Source organism: Notechis scutatus, chromosome 3, assembly GCF_049901735.1.
Source record: "Notechis scutatus isolate UNSWTSFEM ecotype Mainland chromosome 3, rNotScu1.2, whole genome shotgun sequence".
NCBI lineage: Eukaryota > Metazoa > Chordata > Lepidosauria > Squamata > Elapidae > Notechis > Notechis scutatus.
This window is the reverse complement of record NC_142011.1, coordinates 82,603,632-82,623,560: the sequence shown is the minus strand read 5'-3', so window position 1 is coordinate 82,623,560 and position 19,929 is coordinate 82,603,632. Positions and strand designations below refer to the sequence as shown.

The 19,929-nt window shown below is 38.2% G+C and overlaps 1 protein-coding gene across 1 annotated transcript; it reads left to right on the top strand.

The window, feature by feature from the left end:
* Positions 1–16,304: 16,304 nt before the first annotated feature.
* Positions 16,305–18,560, top strand: LOC113416346 (MLV-related proviral Env polyprotein-like). The gene has a single exon (XM_026674168.2). It carries the CDS (start codon positions 16,305–16,307, stop codon positions 18,558–18,560), a length of 2,256 nt encoding a protein of 751 aa, XP_026529953.2.
* Positions 18,561–19,929: the final 1,369 nt, after the last annotated feature.

Sequence of the window (19,929 nt, the reverse complement as noted above, 5' to 3'; positions counted from 1 at the left end):
GTTTACAATACACAAAACCTTCCTGACACGTCGTCCATTTCTATATCAAAGCAATATATATTATGGTATATTATAGTACATATGAGGGACCAGGAGAAAAGTCTTTTCTGCTATGGCCCCTGCCCTCTGGAATACCATGCTTGTCCCCATCCTTTTGGCCTTCTGAAAAGATTTGAAGACTTGGTTCTGCCAATTTGCCTGGGGTTCTGATGGGGACATCCATTCTGGAGGTGGTTAACCGACTAGGCAAACTTTGTGGTCAATGTCTGGAATACTCTACCCGACTCTGTAGTTTCTTCCCCAAACCCCAAAAACTTTAACCTTAGACTGTCTACTATTGACCTCACCCCTTTCCTAAGAGGCCTGTAGGGGCGTGCATAAGCGCACCAATGTGCCTACCGTCCCTGTCCTATTGTTTCTCTTATTCTTTTATTTTTCTTATATGTACCCATTTCATGTATTCACAACTATGTATACATTTATACTTATTATCTTGTAAACAATTGGCAAATCAAATAAATAAATAAAAATAAAATAAATAAACTTTAGGTGACTAAAGGCCGTAGTTTGCCCACCCCTGCCATAGATGCTTTGGGTACTCATTCTGATCACTAATATGACCATATTGGCTGGACCATTATTTAGGGCCCTTGTCCTTTAGATTATTTATAGTCTCACAGTCTGGAAGCAACTAGTATACAGTATACAGGTGGTCCACTTTACCTGTGGGGCTTTACTGCAACTAAACAAATGAGCATAATGATATCATACTTATTAAGATAATAAAAGACAATACACAAAAGGTTTACAACACACAAAACCTTCCTGACACGTCGTCCATTTCTATATCAAAGCAATATATATTATGGTATATTATAGTACATATGAGGGACCAGGAGAAAAGTCTTTTCTGCTATGGCCCCTGCCCTCTGGAATACCATGCTTGTCCCCATCCTTTTGGCCTTCTGAAAAGATTTGAAGACTTGGTTCTGCCAATTTGCCTGGGGTTCTGATGGGGACATCCATTCTGGAGGTGGTTAACCGACTAGGCAAACTTTGTGGTCAATGTCTGGAATACTCTACCCGACTCTGTAGTTTCTTCCCCAAACCCCAAAAACTTTAACCTTAGACTGTCTACTATTGACCTCACCCCTTTCCTAAGAGGCCTGTAGGGGGCGTGCATAAGCGCACCAATGTGCCTACCGTCCCTGTCCTATTGTTTCTCTTATTCTTTTATTTTTCTTATATGTACCCATTTCATGTATTCACAACTATGTATACATTTATACTTATTATCTTGTAAACAATTGGCAAATCAAATAAATAAATAAAAATAAAATAAATAAACTTTAGGTGACTTACAGCCCAGTAAAAGCAACAAAATGAAACTTTTAAAAAAAATCAGAATAATAAATATTGACGTTAAAATGTACTTAAAATTAACAGAGGTGGCAAGGAAGGAAACAAGATTACTGTCTTCTCATCACTCCTTATCACCCATCCCCTCCCACTAATACATAAACAATCAACTAAAATCCTATAACCTTCTGCTATTGGTATCTCATGATTATATTATTTTGTTGTTTGTTGTTTGTATGTACACTTAGAGCATATGCACCGGAGACAAATTCCTTGTGTGTCTAATACTATCACTTTGTCGCTTGTATCCTTATGATTTATATTGACTGTTTCCTAGTATAATTTGATTGCTTATTGCACCCTATGACTTTTATTAAGTGTTGTACCTGATGACTCTTAACAAATGTATCTTTTCTTTTAGGTACACTGAAAGCATTTGCACCAAGACAAATTCCTTGTGTGTCCAATCACACTTGGCCAATAAAGAATTCTATTCTATCTAATTCTAAGATCCACACATATTAGAGGTGAGATCTTATCTCAGTCCATTAACCATCTCCAGAATGGGATGTCTCCCTCAGAATTCCAAGCCAATTAGCAGAGCCAGGTCCTCAAATCTTTTCAGAAGGGTGGAAGCAAGCATGGTGTTCCAGAGTGTAGGAGCCACAGCCCTTCATACATATCATAATATACCGTAATATATATTGCTTTGATATATAATTATAGAGATATATAGAGTTGCTTCTAGATGAGATAAGCAGCATATAAATTTAACAAATAAATTATAGACATACTAAGAAACTAAAATTAACTAAAGAATGAAATTAAAAAATAAATAAATGATAAAAATAATAACTAATACATAAACAATCAACTAAAATCCTATAACCTTCTGCTATTGGTATCTTATGATTATATTATTTTGTTGTTTGTATGTACACTTAGAGCATATGCACCGGAGACAAATTCCTTGTGTGTCTAATACTACTTGACTAATAAAGAATATTGTATTGTACTGTATTGTATTGTATTTTAAAAGCTGTCTCTGGATCAGCTTTTTAAAAAGTCTGGGAAATAGCAGTGACTGAAGTATTAGTTGAATCCCGGCAAAGAATCTTGAAAACTTCTTTCTTTAGAAAATTGCTTTACCTAGATTGGTCTCTATTTTTTAGATATAATAAGTACTTTGTAGTGGATTCACTCCATCTATACTAATGTCTTGTTGAACAAAACATTCAATAAGCATGTTTAACATTTCATATTTCCCCTTAAACTTAAAAATGTAAGCATATAGCATGTAAACTGTGAGATATTTAACAAAAATTGCTTTTGTTTTGTATTTGGTTCTGAAGTTGTGGTTTATTTCTTTTTTATTCTGTTGTTTCTGAATCTCAATGCCTAGTTAAACACTGCTTACATTAATCTAAAAAAGGAAGCTTCCTGTAACATGCAAAATCATTTCTCTTGCTATTTATCTTTGTAATAATAAGTTGGGATAGGTTGAACTGATAAAAATTATCTAACAAATTCCTTAGCACAATGGAGATCTAAATGTAGCTCTCCTCCCTGTTAAACTGAACAATCTTTATATCAATCAACTCTTTAATTTAACACTGATGATTCTGATTTAGCATTCCATTCTTCTCCAATGGCATACTGTCTCTAGACTGTTCATTTAAAGGGTATTTATATTGCCTCTAAACTGAATTGTCACCTACTGTACATGTATAACTATGAAAACAATGTTTGAGTCACAATTAGGTATAGTGCGGAGGCATCCAATATAAGCCATGATAACATCATGTACATCATGGCATCATTATACAAATGATGCAAATTCCCAAATCTTTTGTGTAATGATGTGGAAAAGTATGTGATGTCTCTTGCTCTTTACGCCACCATTCTCCCAGGCAGATGCCCATGAATAAACCATTTATTTTAAAACTAGGAAAGGAGAAAGTTCTAAATAAAGAATGCAACTGAAATGTTTCTTCTCCAGTGAAATGCATCATGTCATTCTGCTATGTGAAAGCAAAAGATGGATTCCAATCAATTTTAACATTGATTATTAAGGAATATCTTAACTTCCACCATGTTTGACACTGATCCAGCAGTTAACAATTCGTTATGATAATGTTACTTTCTCCCTAACTGAAGACAATGATTAAAGAAATGTGGGAGAAAACTTGCTGCATTTCTTTTTGTGTAAAATAGCTATTGGAATTTGCCTTGTATCTCTGAACCTTACCATTGTATACATAGCATTTATAACTCTTTCAAGATTTTCAGCACAAGACTGAAAGTTGCAACTAGACATTCAAAGCCGCCTGTTAGATAAAATATATCCAAGTATTCCTGTTTGCTGAATGGATTGAGTCTTCCAGTATACAAAATGATCTACATTTCCCTCAGAGGAAGGTACATGCCAAATGCAAGGGCAAACTCAGCATGAAAAGAAAGGCTTTAAGCTGCAAAGAGCTAACATCCATATCCAATGAAAATCATATGTCAGTGTTTAAGCTAAGTTCAATGGCAGGTGTAATATCTTTTTTTGGTTAGTTGGGTAGAAAATCTTTTTAGACCTTTCACTGAATTATGGAATTCTCTAATACAAGTTTGACTCAGCCTTCCATCCTTCCAAGGTGGGTAAAATGAGGGCCTAGATTGTTGGGGGCAATATGCTGATTCTTTAAACTGCTTAGAGAGGGCTGTGAAAAAAGCATTGTGAAGCAGTATATAAGTCTAAGTGCTATTGCTATTTACATATGATAAACCGAGAAACAGGAGAATTTGAAGAAGTCTGTTACCAAAAACTTTCTGCTTAAAATAAGCAGAAAACCCAGACTCCAAGACCCTATGTGTTCCCTCAACTTATTTTTTAATTCAATAAAGCTCCCACCAAACACGCTTGCTAAAAATCATACCGTTTCACAAGAAAAGTATTGTTGGATCGGTCCAAAGCTTATGTTAGTCCAGTGTTTTGTTTTTCATTCTTGGAGGAAAGTTTATCAAGAGTCATTGGATTTCAGGAGCCAATAGCTCTTGGTAAACCTACCTTCCAAGAATTTTCCGTTGATTGTTGCCCATTATTATGACTTCGGTAATGAATACCACAAGTTAATTAATTCAGAGGTTCCACAGTTTTCAGTATTTTGGAGCAAAACCATATGAAAAGACTATTTTAAATCCTAAAATAATCTTAACATTGCTCATAACATAAAAAGGAGAAAAGACACAAAAATGCCATTCCTTATCTAAATCACCTTTTCCCTTCAAATCCAAGACATCACATAGCTCTATCCTTCAATCCTTTAATAATCACCTATTGCTTTGAATAAAAACTTGTGGTTCTGGAGCAACTTGCCATACCCCTGGACTTACTTGTATACCCCAAGGCATTATAATTGAGGAAAGCTATCCACAGCAGATTGGAAGTGCCCTACCCCTGTCCAACATTAAGAAACTGATGATACAAAAATGTAAAGAAAGAAGAATGAAGTTAGGGAATAGAGGCAGGAAAACCATGGGGGGGGGGAATTATGTCTGTCTGTCTGTCTGTCTGTCTGTCTGACTGACTGACTGACTGTCTAGCTAGTTAGCTAGCTAGCTAGCTACCCACCCCATCTTACCTATGGGTAGTCTGTGTCTTCTTCAATCTTTGGTCCTCTACCAGAGGCCTGGAAGTTTGAGGGGTTTGGGCATGTAGTATCCTAGGTGTTCCTAGCATTGAACAGTGGTAGATAGAGAACTCTGGGGCCATTCCTGAGATCTGTTGGAGCTCTTAGTTTAGGACTGATGGTAGTGCTCCTATCACTTTGGCCTTTATTTTCCACATGTTCTCTAGTTCCTTTTCAGACCACAGTACTTCTTCAGATTTTCTTACTCCTTCCTGATATTGCTGCACCTCTGAGCATGTCATATATGTGTTTGGTGTGTGAGTGTGTGTGTGTGTGTGTGTGTGTGAGAGAGAGAGAGAGAGAGAGAGAGAGAGAGAGAGAGAGAGCATGTATGTATGTATGCACACAATACATGATTTGGCTTGGAGTAGAATATCATTTTTCCAAAGGCCTCTCAGAAAATGGGCCACATAAAGAACGGCATATGAATAAGTGATGGAGACACACAGATACATTCCGAGAGTCAGCTTCAGCCTTACAAGAGAGAAAGGGTAAGATTTTTTTTTCCATACTGGAGACCTCTGGAGATCTGAGTGTGGCAGAGTAGATTGTGCAAAGGGCACATGAATAAAAGTTGGGAAATGAGAATGGACCAGATCATGGAGCCTGGTCTAATAGCAGCACTAATTATAACAAAACTACTTGTGAAAACAGTTTAAACCTAAGTCAATTAAATCATGCACTGGTCAAAGCAATGTTCAGTTATGACATTCAAATACTTTTGAAATAGGAAGTCTTAAGACTTCAGACTAGTTTGAGCAGAAATTTTCACAATGTGGCTGCTGTCTCTGAAAAGGTTCTGGTTTGAACCTTTTCTTTGTCATCTTCTTTGTTTGAATTGACCTAAAGCAGACTCCAGAATGCCAGGAATAAGGAGAGTCATACAAGAGTTGTGTTAATCTGCTCTTACCATTGCACTGATGCTGAGGCTAGATCTTTTTGTTATTACCCTGCAGTTCCTCAATCCTGGGGATGCCTTGAGTTTGTTCTCTATAAGCTGGCCTGAGACTTTAGCTTGAACAATATCTTACCTGAATTAATGACTTTTTATGAATCGTTATTGCATTAGATGAATTTTCTGCACAAACTTTAGAATAAAGTGTTATAATTAACCCAAAACAAACCCAGAACATTTGAGATCTTAGTGAAGATTCTTATGACCTTAAAATAAGACTAATCCAACAAAATATTTTTCTTTCCTCAAGTACCTTGGATACCTCAAAGAATATTTTTTTTAAGTTTGCTGTTAACGTCATAGACTGAAAATGTAAAATGGTAGACAAGACATTTCAATGGATAGTCAATTATGATGGATAGTTAATTTTAAAAGATCCATGAAAGATTATTTTTATATACAATTATTGCTACGAAACTAGTTTATACACAAACATGGAAAGTTTCTGAAATACCTACAATGGAGGAATGGTCAGCGAAGGTACAGAATGAGCAGATATGGTGAAATTATCTTGTTTGATTAGAGAAAGATCAACAACTAGATTTACTAGTGACTGGAAACCTCTTATGGATGTTTTGCAATCTTTCCTTTCTTTTTCTTCCTTTCCCTTTTAAACCTAACAACAATATATCTGACAAAAAAATTCTTGCTTCTGTTCTTGCTTTTTTTCCTCCTGAGTTCTTTCTTTCTATATAAAATATGAGTTCTTCCTTCTCCTGCTTGGTAATTAGGATTACATCTCACTGATCTAGGATAATCCAGATATGATTATGGCAGTGAATACTGTGAAGAATGTTTTGTGCTTGTTGGATCAGACTTTTGTATAATCAAACACACTTCCAAGGCTTTTTTTATACATATTGGCATAAAAGCTTCACGGAGACCTGTTTCTGAGCACATCAGATAATAGGTTTTACCAATTTTAAATAGATTGTAATGAGCTAGGAGAAAATCTGCTTAGGAGTGTTACATAGGTGTGATCAGTGCAGCATTTACTTCCTTAGCATAAGGAACTGCATTCAACGTAGGAAATGGTGAGAACAATTCAGCATAAAACTGTGTACATATCTTCTCATAATGAATGGTAGAAGCACCCCTCCAAAGACAGCTACATAGTCCCCAAAGCATTAGTTGCATCTTTATGAGCCTGTGCAAGACAAGTTAAAATAAACAAATAAATGGCAAGATTATACACGGAAGGGAAGCTTCTGTTATGATGAATGAGTCAAGCTCTTTAGCATCAGCTTGAGAAACCAAAGTCTTCCACAATGTGGCTAATTTTTGCCATTTACCCCTAATGCACAAGTAGTCCTTGACTTACATCCATTTGTTTAGAGACCATCCAGTTACAACAGCACTGAAAAAAGTCCCAGTCCTTGGCAACCAGCATGTATTTGCAGTATGCTGTAATCACGTAAATCACCATTTGCAACCTTCCCCAGTCAGCTTCCAGCAGCAAAGTCAGAAGGGAAAGCCAAACTTGCTTAAAGTGCACAAGTCACTTAACAATTGCAGTGATTTGCTTGACAATCATGGCCAAAAAAAAGTTGTAAAATTGGACACCACTCACTTAATAAATACTTTGCTTGGCAACAGAAGTTTTGGTATCAACTGTGGTCATAACTTGAAATCTGCCTGTATCTAATCATTCCTGAAATTTGCTAGCAATTATTTTAGCAGTGACACAATATTTAGATTGATGTTAGGCATCGATTGAAATTTTATTTATTTACTAAAACTTTTGCATCCTATTTTTCTCTAGCAGCCTAAGGTTGTGTGGAAGAGGTTTCTACCTATTTCATACTCAATGGAAGAATAAGGTATATTGAGAGATAATAAATGGCCACCGAGGAAGATCAATGGTTTAATGTGAACATGAATCAACAGTCCAAAATTCAACAATCATGCAACGCCAGTCTTGAAACAGAAAAAGATTTTACCTTCTTTGATTGATCCCATATTCTGATTTACCAAGCTGTGCCAGGATATTGGATAAATCCAGGGGTGGGATTCTACCTGGTTGGACCAGTTCTATAGAACCGGTTGTAATAATTCTGCTCAGTTCGGAGAACTGGCAAATCACATAATTGGCTGGCCCCTCCCCTACCCACCCTGCTCACTCCTTACCTGGCATGTGTGCCATCCAACTTGCCTGCGTTAGCCTAATTTTTGGTAAATTGCTGTTTTTCCTTTTTTTTCCTGACCATCAGCTGTTCTGACTATCAGCTGTGCTGGGAAATTTAGATTAACTAGAAAGCAGGAAATTAGAAAGCAGGAAATTGTTGGATTTCTTGCTTTCTAGCTAATCTAAAAGCAGAGTTGAACCTTCTTTAGGACTTAAGCTTCTATTTTTCAGTGCAGACTCAGGTAGCAGATTGCAGAATGGTAGATCTCTGAGTGAATCTGTGATTCTGTGAGCAAATCAATCTGCCTGCCTGCTTTGCCTGATTTTGGGTAAAAGTTGTTCTTTTTTTTTATAAAAAATTCAATATTTACATAAATATTTTCAATATTTACATACAAGCCATGCCCACCTAGTCATGTGACCACCAAGCCATGCCCAGTCAGCAATCCACACCCACTGAGTCACATGACCACCAAGCCACACCCACAAATTAGGTCACGCCCACAGCACCGGTTGTTCAGAAATTTGAATCCCACTCCTAGATAAATCGCTATAGGAATTTACTATAGAGGCATTCAAAACTTCACCAGCTGTGTTATCTGATCTGTTGAAAATCTATCTTTCATTTTGTCCAAAGTGCCCATTCTTCTTCACAAGTTTTCATCCTTCAGTCTGTGTGCCAGGAGTTTGTTGCCTGGCGAGATTTTACCATGACCATTGCCACAATTAGCAGTAAAGAAAGCAATAATGAATGCTGCTTCACTATGAAGGCAGATGTATCAATAACATTAGCTTTATTTTATTTAAGTCAATGTATTTAAGCCACACATTGGCTTAAATAAAGTAAATCCGGATATACCACAGTGGAAAATGAGATGTTTCTTGGACAAAATGTATTGGTTCACAAGGATGTATTTGTGTTTATCTTCTTTCATCGCTTGGCATTTCTGTGAGATGCAGTGTTTGGGACAAGTATATTTCATCACAGGGATATTATGGGATTGCCCACATTCCAGGCACTTTTTGAGATTCTTCCCTAGTAATAGCACTCCTCATGAGATATATTTTGTCTTCTATAATACTCCCAATTTTTCTATTGGAGCTCAGGAGTTGGAAACTCCTACTAGAAATATTGGCCTGCACAAAGTGAACAATAAAACTCCTGTGCTGCAACTGAAAATGAAATTTCTGAACAGGTGTTTCAGCATCCATTCTACCTTTCATTGTGACTGTGTGACTTATAACAGGAATATTTCTCAGTGTCGCAGCTCATTAGCAACAGTCAGACTTTGACATTAGTTAAAATGTTGATATCTGTGACTGGTGGTGTGAAGTCTAATTTGTGTTGTCAGATGAGTTTTAGCATCTCAAGCTTGTGTTTTATTTTATGTAATCGGTATGCCAGATGGATATTACACCAAGAAGATGATGTTCAGGACTGACACAACAGTAGTCTTTCGAATCATGTGCCCGTCACATGCAAAGAGTCGGAAGCTCTCTTTTGTGCACTGATGCGCAGGGCCCAGTCCATTTGTTCTCCATGCTGTTGATCACTTTGTAAATTTTCCTAAGGTTAGAAAGAGAACATTGCAATTATATTTTAAACATGATGTTGCTCTATCTCAGAGGTCTCCAAACTTGGCAACCTTAAGACTTGTGGACTTCAACTTCCAGAATTCCTCAGCCAGCTAAGCTGGCTGAGGAATTTTGGAAGTTGAAGTCCAACAAGTGTTAAAGTTGCCAAGTTTGAGGACCCCCTGCTCTATCTCAAGAGAGAAGAAGTTGATGAAGCCAAATAGCAAGCATGTCCTTTGAAATTCTGCCAGAGAGGAGTTTTCCAAGCACAGCGGAAAGAATGTTTATGTGGATAACCTGTCCTCCCTTGCTGAACTTCCATTCTTTACTGTCTCCATCTGCACATTTTCTAGGAAGAGCGGGATGGTTTTTAGAGCGTCAGAAAGGGAAAATGGGTGAATTCAAAATGTTTCACAGAACAGGGTTCTTTTTTTTAATGACTTCATGGAGGTATGGGGAATTCAAAGTTTTACTGCAAAAAGACATTAACAACTCATGGAGTCTTGGTTGCACATTCCTCCTTCATTCTTTGCCATAGAAATAATACAGCCAGGATTTTCCTGATATAATTATGCTGGGATTGTTTGGGAACTGGTTTCATACTTAGGGTCCGAGGACAAAGGAGTGTTTCATTAGGGGATCTGATAAAATATGAGGTTTTTGAGGGTCTCAAGATCTTAGGGTGGAATGTCAGTTTGGAGTTCCTCATTCTTTGTTTTCAGAGCCACGACAGACAGATCTTTGCATTTTGCACTTTTAACTAATTTGGAATGAACTCTTAATTTCATTTGTAGTTCCTGTTCTGCCTTATGATTGGATGCTGCGTAGCTGACAGAATCCTGGTGATTTTCAAGAAGTTAAATATGAGTAAGAGGTAGAAATCGTCAGAAACCAATGGTCCCAGAGCCAAATCTCCACAATGGGTTTTCCAATTTTGGAACTTTCCAGGTATGTCAACTCCAATTTGCAGATTCCCCAACCAGCAGGCTTCTTTGATGAGAATTCTGGGAATTGAAGTCCTCATACCTGGAACTTGCCAAGGTTAGGAAACACTTCTATACAATAGAACACATTGCATCTTCTAAGGAAGAGTTAACGTCACTAAATATAGAAATTCTACTTAATAAATAAAACTTATATATTTATGTATGCATGTAGCATGTGTGTATGTGTGTTATGTATGTCTTTGGGTAGATATATACTTCTCTTGAGAGCAGGCAACAGAATTTCATTTTTAATGTGAGCCAGTGTGCTCACAAAAAATGACAATAAAAGTTATATCTTTATTCATATCTTAACAATATTTAATACCAAAGCTTTTCAGACAGTTACTCGTTTTTTAAGGTTTGTTTGGAAAAAAAATACAGTAATTATCTAAGGACAGTTTTGGCTGGGAAGGTGTCTTTATTCTCATTATCATCTCTAAAAGAACAGATTCTTCAATTTCATTGAGATAAAACCCAACAAAATAATAATCTGGAATGCCTTATAACCCTATCAAAGGATGTTCTGTGGTTAGTGAAGGTGACTAATTCAATTCAAAAGACCCTAAGTGTGAGAAGTATTGCTCATATCAGATAACGCAATGCTACTAAAATGTCAGCAAAACTGATTAATTTTAGCCCATTCTTCAGACATTCTTTAGGAAGTTGAAAGATATGCAAATTGCATGCATTTTATCTGCTTGTTTCAAAAGCAGCAGTATGAAACCTTTGTGACCGGAATTTACTGCCAGCATGTCTGCTTTTTTCCCCAGAGTCCTTTATTATAAGAAAATATCCCAAGGAGTGCCTCAACCTCCTTGAGGACCTATTTCAGATGACATATTTTCTATAACAGATTTTATTTTCTGTAAGAGTCTAGAACCATCTTTTTCTCATGTTCTGTTTCACCTTTACCTGCTTTCTTTATTTCCTCAAAATTAATATATCAGGGTTTTTCTGAACTACCTGAATTGTGTGAGATGAGGGTTTTTTTAACTACACTAATCAGTTATAGCTACTGAACCTTTTAAAAGGAGATTAATTCAGTAGCCTAAGCTGAAGTTAAGTCACTTTTATCAAATGAACTGAGTTATATGGTTAAAAGCAAGTAACCCCTCCCAAAACATACAGTAGGTAGCAGTTTAAGTGTCAAGAAAAACGGAGTGAAATTTTGACACTCTGATGTCTAGCAGATAGCACTTAAATCATTTTTCTCCAAACTTCAGTCATAAAAAGTTCAAAGAGATTTAGCCATAATACAAATTTTTAGACTAAGAAGTGGTGTTTGAAGTTATTTTATAGGATTTTGCTGTAAGGGCTCCAATTGATTTGTAGTAAGATGAAAGAAGAAAACTTTATTTTTGAAGCTTTGTCGGAAAAAGCTTAGCTTCCATTGGTCGTTTTGCCAATATGCCTGGAGGGGAAGATGATGTCGACATGGATATTATATGCCTATCCAAACTGAGCGGAGTTTACACCTCCTGCTGTTTGTGTTATGGTTAAAATCTGTCATAAACTGGCAGTGATTTATTCAATGTTTAATGAAGGAAGACAAAAACTTAAAGAACTACAAACAGAAAAGTAGAACATCACATTAAAGAATAATATAGGTTACACATCTAATTTTGGGGGTATTTCTTTTGTTAAAGATACCAGAAACATAATTAGAAATCAAGAGAATATCAAAAGATGATAGGATTGGTACATCATTCTAACAGAAACTATTCATTCTTTTACTTTTTAGTTCCCTCCCCCCACCTCATAGAACAATGGAGAAGAAAAGAAGAAAAGATAAAAATCGATAAAGAATCTCAATTTCCTAAAAAGGATGCCTTTGAAAAACCTCCAGTAGGTTACATTATACAGCAAAACTCAGCTAGATTGGCTATTATCTCTTCATTACTGAAAATCGCTCACTTCAGAATATTTTTTCCCCTTGCAATAGCAGCCCAAGATTCAAATACGCTACATTCCTTTAAAGATGCATTCACTTCTTTTTATTTTCTTTTAGAACAAGGACAGGTAACCTAATCCAAATCAAATCCCTATAACTGGGATAGGAAAGCATGTCCAATTGAAAGAGACAACACAAAGGAAGAAAACAACCGCTTTTTAAAAAATTTGAATATATTTTATATACACTAAAATATTATTTCAATCCCAATCATTAAAAAAATTGTTTTGAAGATGTTAGGCAGGACTAGATCCCAGTGTCATAATTTGTACACTAACACATTGATTGCTCACCTAGACAATACCATCGACCAAAACATGAAGTAAACATCTTATGACATTCATATATACCAACAGTGTGGTAATTCTCTCTCCAACTTAAGTAGGTCTGAAAAGGACATCACACATATTTGTTTCTTAATGTGACAAACATTTTTTTTTCAAATCAACTATGATAAAACTAAGATAATGAAAAAAGATTAAGGCTGCAAAATTAGACAATAAATAAGCCCAGCTTAAAATAAGTAACCCATTTCAACCACCTTGAAGTAATATTATTGGTGTCAAGGAGGAAATGTGCCAACGGAAAGTATTTGTTACAAGATACATCCAATTCACTATTGGTCATCCAGATTTTTGGGGTCTTTTTTTTATCCACAGGGCCCAGTTACTCCTGCTGCAATAAAAAAATCTTCTCAGCAAAAGTTTGAGCGGAGTTCCTTTTTGGTTGCAACTTGGCATATATACTAACTTCTCAAAGATTGGGCATTTAGTTCCTAAAAAAAATATGCTTCAAGAATCTCAGTGGGTGCCCAGTGCCACTCTCCCTAAAGTTGAAGCCAATCAATATCTTTGAATGTTGTCTAAAATTTATATTCTTTTCTGTAGGCTTGATCCCACATGGGTTACATGATTCCCCTTCATTACAAAATGAACAATGGAACTGGAGAAGAGGCTTCTATCATTGTTATTCTCTCCTCATGCTTTGATCACAATGTGGTACAACTCAGTTAAGAAGAACGTCAAACAACGGGTGTCTGATATGGCAAAAACAAATTGAGAACAGCCTAATCCCTGCTGATCTAAACTTAGGCAATCAAGTCATCAGATATAAGCCTGCTGAACAGCTCAGTCAAATTGTTATAACAGAATTGTGAAGAACTTTAACACTCTGTGAACTGCAGTTTGGAAGAGAGGTTCCAAATATTTCCATACTAAGAATCTTTTGTCATTGTATATCAGGAGCTATTGAAACAAGACCTTGCATATTTTTCTATTGTCAGTCTTACCACAATGTGCACACCAGTGGTGGGATTCAAAATTTTTTACTACCAGTTCTGTGGGCATGGCTTGGTGGGCGTGGCAAGGGAAGGATACTGTAAAATCTCCAGTCAGAGGCGGTACTTGCCAGTTCTCCGAACTACTCAAAATTTCTGCTACCGGTTCTCCAGAACTGGTCAGAATCTGCTGAATACCATCTCTGGTGCACACAAACCTATTGCGCCTTTATTATCTCAACTTTCAATTTATGCTGACTCTTTTTTCCCTTAATTACCTATCTGAGCAGAGTGATGAATTCTCTTACAATGTCACTGAATTCTGTTTAATAGCTGGCAAGATCTATCAGAAACCTCACGGGAAATGTTTGATTTGATTATATATTTTTTATTTGCCTTATTTTACTTATTATCCTATTCTTTCACTAATCTTATTTTATAAATCTACAATACTCTAATTTGGTAAAGCATAATGTATTTGGGCTAATACTATTTCAAATAGGAATTTTTGATTTCTAAAATTGGGGATAGAGTTTCTGTAAATAAGGAGCCACCACTAAGAAAACTTACTCTTTATTTTTAAAGCACTTTCTATGAAAGAATAAATCTATTGGTGAAGGGCCCCGTTTACCAATAAAAGCAAGTAAGCACTAGAATATGATACAGGGCATTCATTTATGGACTGGGAGTCTAACTATATAAGGCTTTGAAACACCTGTACCTTGGGGGTGGGAATTAAATCTACATTTCTGTAGCAGTGCATCTGACATTATAAAATGTCTAGAGGTCACCCACAATGTTTATTAAAATCCTTTTTGAGGACTTTATTGATTGTTCAATAAATGACTACTTCTGCTTCATTCACTCTGGAATGAAATTGGCCAGATCAGAACTGATGCATAGATTGAACATGTATCTGCTAGCTTTGAGGGTTTAAAAAAAAAAAAGAATTTAAGTTAGCTCAAGTGACTGCTGGAACCATTCTGCTTCCTTATTAGTGACTGCCTAACTGCCACATGACACAGAAGGTAGGTTATGAACCAGGAACAAGGAAATCCAGCAACTCAGCACGTGCTCAGTATAGGGTGATCAAAAAAACCCATGATGCACCAGGTTATGCCAGTATGTGGAAGGAGATGATTGGTCCTCCGTATGGGCCAGTATGTGGAAGGAGATTATTGGCCCTGATTAGCAAACAATGTAACTGTTCTTATTACTTCTTGTTAATAAAAGAGCAGGCCCCAAACTGTTCTGGGCTTGCTCACTTGCTCATTCATTCCAAGGAACCTGGCTCATGTCATTTTTCCTTCTCGGCGTTGCAAGGCCTACCCCATGAGCGGCCCATTAGATGCGGGATGAAAAAACCCGCATTCTGGTGACCCCGACGTGATCCACTCCAGGGTGCGTCTCGGACCGCTCATCCTTACTCGCTCGAAGGGAGCTGCGCATTCGTCTGGCCTGAAACACGACCACGACTCCGTAAGTATGGGCGGAAAATTCTCTCAACAACAGACGGAGCATCTGAAGGAATTGAGAGAATTAACCGAATCCTCTTCCAAATTATTAAAAGCCTCAGGGAAGCCCACATCCCTTGTTAAAAAACGGCAGATAATTGATCCGCTCCAATATATTTGGCTCCATTGTCCCACCTACCCCGAAAAGGGTTCTCTTAAAATTAGCACTTGGACTAAAATTGGCGAATATCTCCATACAGTCCCCGAGCTCCAATTGGCATTTTAACAGCCTGGAGACATGTTATGGAATGTTTAATGGTCCATCATAAATTCTCATCTCAAAATTGTCCTGGGGATGCCTTGCCACCTCCAAATTATGAGGACTATCCCCTTACACACACAGGGCCAACAGCCCACAACATCACACCTTCTTTCAAGGAGCCTCTAAAGGCCGACCCACCTCCTCCTGCTTCGTGTGTCTCCACTAGGAGAAAAGGGGGGTCGTCTAACACAAGCCATCCAAATGGCTCCTCATAGCATTTTACCCTTCATATTATTCCTTTTCTTCTTTCACCCTGTGCTCACTTCACTTTCTGTCTCTCCCGCGGTCATGTTTGCCCCATTCAAAGCTGAGATAATTTTTCATTATAAACTGCCACGTCCCCCTCACGGCTGCCCCATCGCTTGCCTTTTTAAACAAAAGCCCGTCTTTCCTTCTCCCTACACACGGGAACAGCGCTATTCTAATTTCCAATATTGTTTTCTTGACCTTCACATCCTTTCTCACCCATCTACAATAGGATCCTATTCCTGCCTTGCCTTTTCCACCTTGCCTAACGGCACTCAAATCCAATTTTCCATATCCGCTCAACTCTACACCCCTTACTCCTTCCACTATCCTCCCATTTCCCCCTTCTTTTCTCTTTGGTCCACCCTACCTCAACAAATGCCTGCCATCTCCATCTCGTTGCACGGCCATTGTGATGACTCCATCCTGTGGGATCCACCTGCCAACTTCCGTCAGTGGCTGTCTCATCGACTCTCCTTGATCTGCCACATCTGCAACAACCAGTTTCGCTTCCAACTTTCCTCCTGCCCACCGCTGACATTACACCGCTGCACAACTGCTCCTACACCGTCGCTGTATGCCCGTGGCTGTTTCCTGCATGCCTCTATGGTTCCTCAGTTTCCGTCAATACCCGCACCTGCTCGACATCGTCGCTCGAAGGACACTCAACTTGCTCATCGCTCCTTCAACATCACCTGGACTATTAAAGATACTTATGGGCAGATTCTAAACTCCACTTCTAACTACACTCGATTGGACTCTTATTTTCCTTCCCTCCACTTCGACCTGGCTGAAATGATCCTGGGACAAATGGTATACAGGGAAGAGACTGGATCTCTTACTCCAAATCTTCAATGGGTCCAGGATACTCCCTTTTATGTATGCCCTGGACATGACTCCATTCCTGCTCACATCTATATGTGCGGAGGGGTGGCGGACTGTTTTTGCAAGGGTTGGTCTTGTGTCTCTACTGGACAAATGTCATGGTCACCCCCCTACAAAAATGACTTGATCATAATCCGCCGTACTACCGGCCATTATCCATCATGCCACAAGTATGCTGCCCGACCATGGAATCGGTGCAACCCCGTCACAATCACCTTTACAAATGCAGGGAAAAGTAGTAAAAAATGGGACACTGGGGTTAAATGGGGGGGTCGTATGCATGCTTCATGGCCCGGTTATCATTATGGCAATGTTTTTTATATCCAGCGTTATGTTTCTCTCCTGCCCTCCCCTCCCTTAGGACCAAATGCTGATCAGATTCAGTCTTCTTTTCTTCAGCCACTAACCAATCAACAGCACCCTTTGCTAGGATTGCTCTCCTCCTCCTACCAAGCTTTGAATTCTACTAACTCTACCCCTTCTTCCCAATGTTGGCTGTGTGTCTCCTCTATCCCTCCATTTTATGAAGCGATTGGCTCAATTGAGCCCATTGTCAACGTTACTAATGATTCCTCATGCCGATGGAGATGGAGAAATAGCTCTCTCACTATTACGTCAGTCATTGGTCAGGGATGTTGTCTTGGTAACATTCCTCAAAACTATTCTCAATATTGTGCCAATGCTACTACTGGTAAATATCTCTGTGATTTATATCTCCCACAATCCAGAAATCCGATCGCTGCAGGCTACACTCAGGTCTTTTCCACGGTGAGTGGTGCTAACATCACTCTGCGCCTTAAAGGTCAATATTTTATTCCTGGTAACAATTCCCTTTGGGCCTGTTCTACCGGTCTCACGGCCTGTGTTCATGGAGATGAGCTAGTTAAAAGTAATTCATTTTGCATTCAAGTACAATTGCTTCCAAAAATAGATGTGTATACCTCTGATGATTTCATTTCTATCTTAGAGCCTCATCAATATCATTTAAAAGCGAAAAGAGAGATTGTCACTGCTCTAACATTATCAGTCCTCTTGGGTCTTGGTGCTATGGGTGCCTCTACCGGCATTGCAGCACTAGCAGTTAACCAGAATCAACTTCATCAACTCAGTGCCACCATTGATGAAGACCTCAGGCGCATAGAAACCTCAATTGTAGCCTTGCAGAACTCTCTCACATCCTTATCCGAGGTAGTAATACAAAATAGACGAGGCTTAGATCTCCTATATTTAAAACAAGGGGGATTATGTGCAGCACTTAAAGAAGAATGTTGTTTTTATGCGGATAGCTCTGGAATTGTTCTAGACTCTATGAAAGAGCTTGATAAAAGGTTAAAAGAAAGAGAGCTTGAAAGGTCCTCGCAATATGCTTGGTACCAGGGACTATTCTCATGGTCTCCTTGGCTTACTACGCTTCTCTCTGCCCTAATTGGACCTATAATATTACTCATATTACTTTGTACCATTGGACCCTGTGTAGGCACTCGCCTACTAAAATTTGTCAAAAAACGCTTAGCTGCTATAGATACTGATATCAATATGCTTGTAAACATGCGCTCTGGTGATAAGGACGAACAACTGTCACTATTGGCTTATCAGTCCAAAACTGAGGACGCGTCTGATACACCCCCGGACCAGAGCTATGGTAAGAAACCTCCTTCCCCTGAGAAAGCATCCTTCCCTCTGGCATGTTTGGAGCTCCATGATAAGGTTCCGCCACTGTTCAGTGACAATGAGCAGGATAGCTCCTAAAAACAAATAAAAACAGAGGAGATGCTGGAACCATTCTGCTTCCTTATTAGTGACTGCCTAACTGCCACATGACACAGAAGGTAGGTCATGAACCAGGAACAAGGAAATCCAGCAACTCAGCACGTGCTCAGTATAGGGTGATCAAAAAAACCCATGATGCACCAGGTTATGCCAGTATGTGGAAGGAGATGATTGGTCCTCCGTATGGGCCAGTATGTGGAAGGAGATTATTGGCCCTGATTAGCAAACAATGTAACTATTCTTATTACTTCTTGTTAATAAAAGAGCAGGCCCCAAACTGTTCTGGGCTTGCTCGCTTGCTCATTCATTCCAAGGAACCTGGCTCATGTCATTTTTCCTTCTCGGTGTTGCAAGGCCTACCCCATGAGCAGCCCATTAGATGCGGGATGAAAAAACCCGCAAGTGACATTCTACTTTTTCTACATGTGTCTATGGTCTTCCCTCCTATTTTAAATGTAAATGATAATAGACTGATGATTTCATTCAAAAGCCAAACTAGTCAAAGATTGCATGATTGAATGGATGTCGATTTTAAACAAAATAATTGATATGCAATAACAGGAATATTGTTAGGAAACAAATATTACATTTACTGCAAATATTACACTTAGAGAAAAGTGCAATTTTCCCATTGGTATGTTACTTCAGTGCTGGTTGCCAAAATAGATAAATAGCTGGGAACACAATGAAGTTGAATTTACTTTTATTCATATGTAATGTCGTATAACCCTAGAATTATGGAATAACTATAGAATGAAGCAAATCTTACTTAATGGCTTTTTTCCCTGCCAGCTTTTTCCTGATATCATTAAATGTTACAGTCATATAAAGAATGCAAAATTGATTTTGCATATGATAACAGCTGCCAGGAGTCTCCATGCTTCTTATTGGAAATTATATATCATTTCTTGTTTAGAAGAATGGCATACTAAACTGTGGGAACATGCATCAATTTCCACTATGCATGGGTAGATGATGTTTAATCATGTTATTAAACAAGCTGGCTTTATTGATTAACTCACAACCTCTGGGTTGAAATCAGATAAGAATTAGACAACCTCTGCCCCATTGGCTCATTGTTTCAGTGATATTTCTTTCCTAAATAGAGAAATGGAATGGCAAAAAAAATGGGTAGGAAAAAAAGCAATGGGAGCAGGAAGGACTTTCGACTTCCTGCTAGCTTCCCCATTTAGTTTCCTTGTGGGAAGGATCAGGGACCATCAGAAATTTTCCTGCCTCCCCTTCCCTTTTCAGCAGGCAGAAGTGAAGGATTGTGAGACTGGTTGGGAAGCTGTCACAGAACATTGAAAATATAGGTTTTGTGACTGCAGCAGCCCAGCAGCAACCA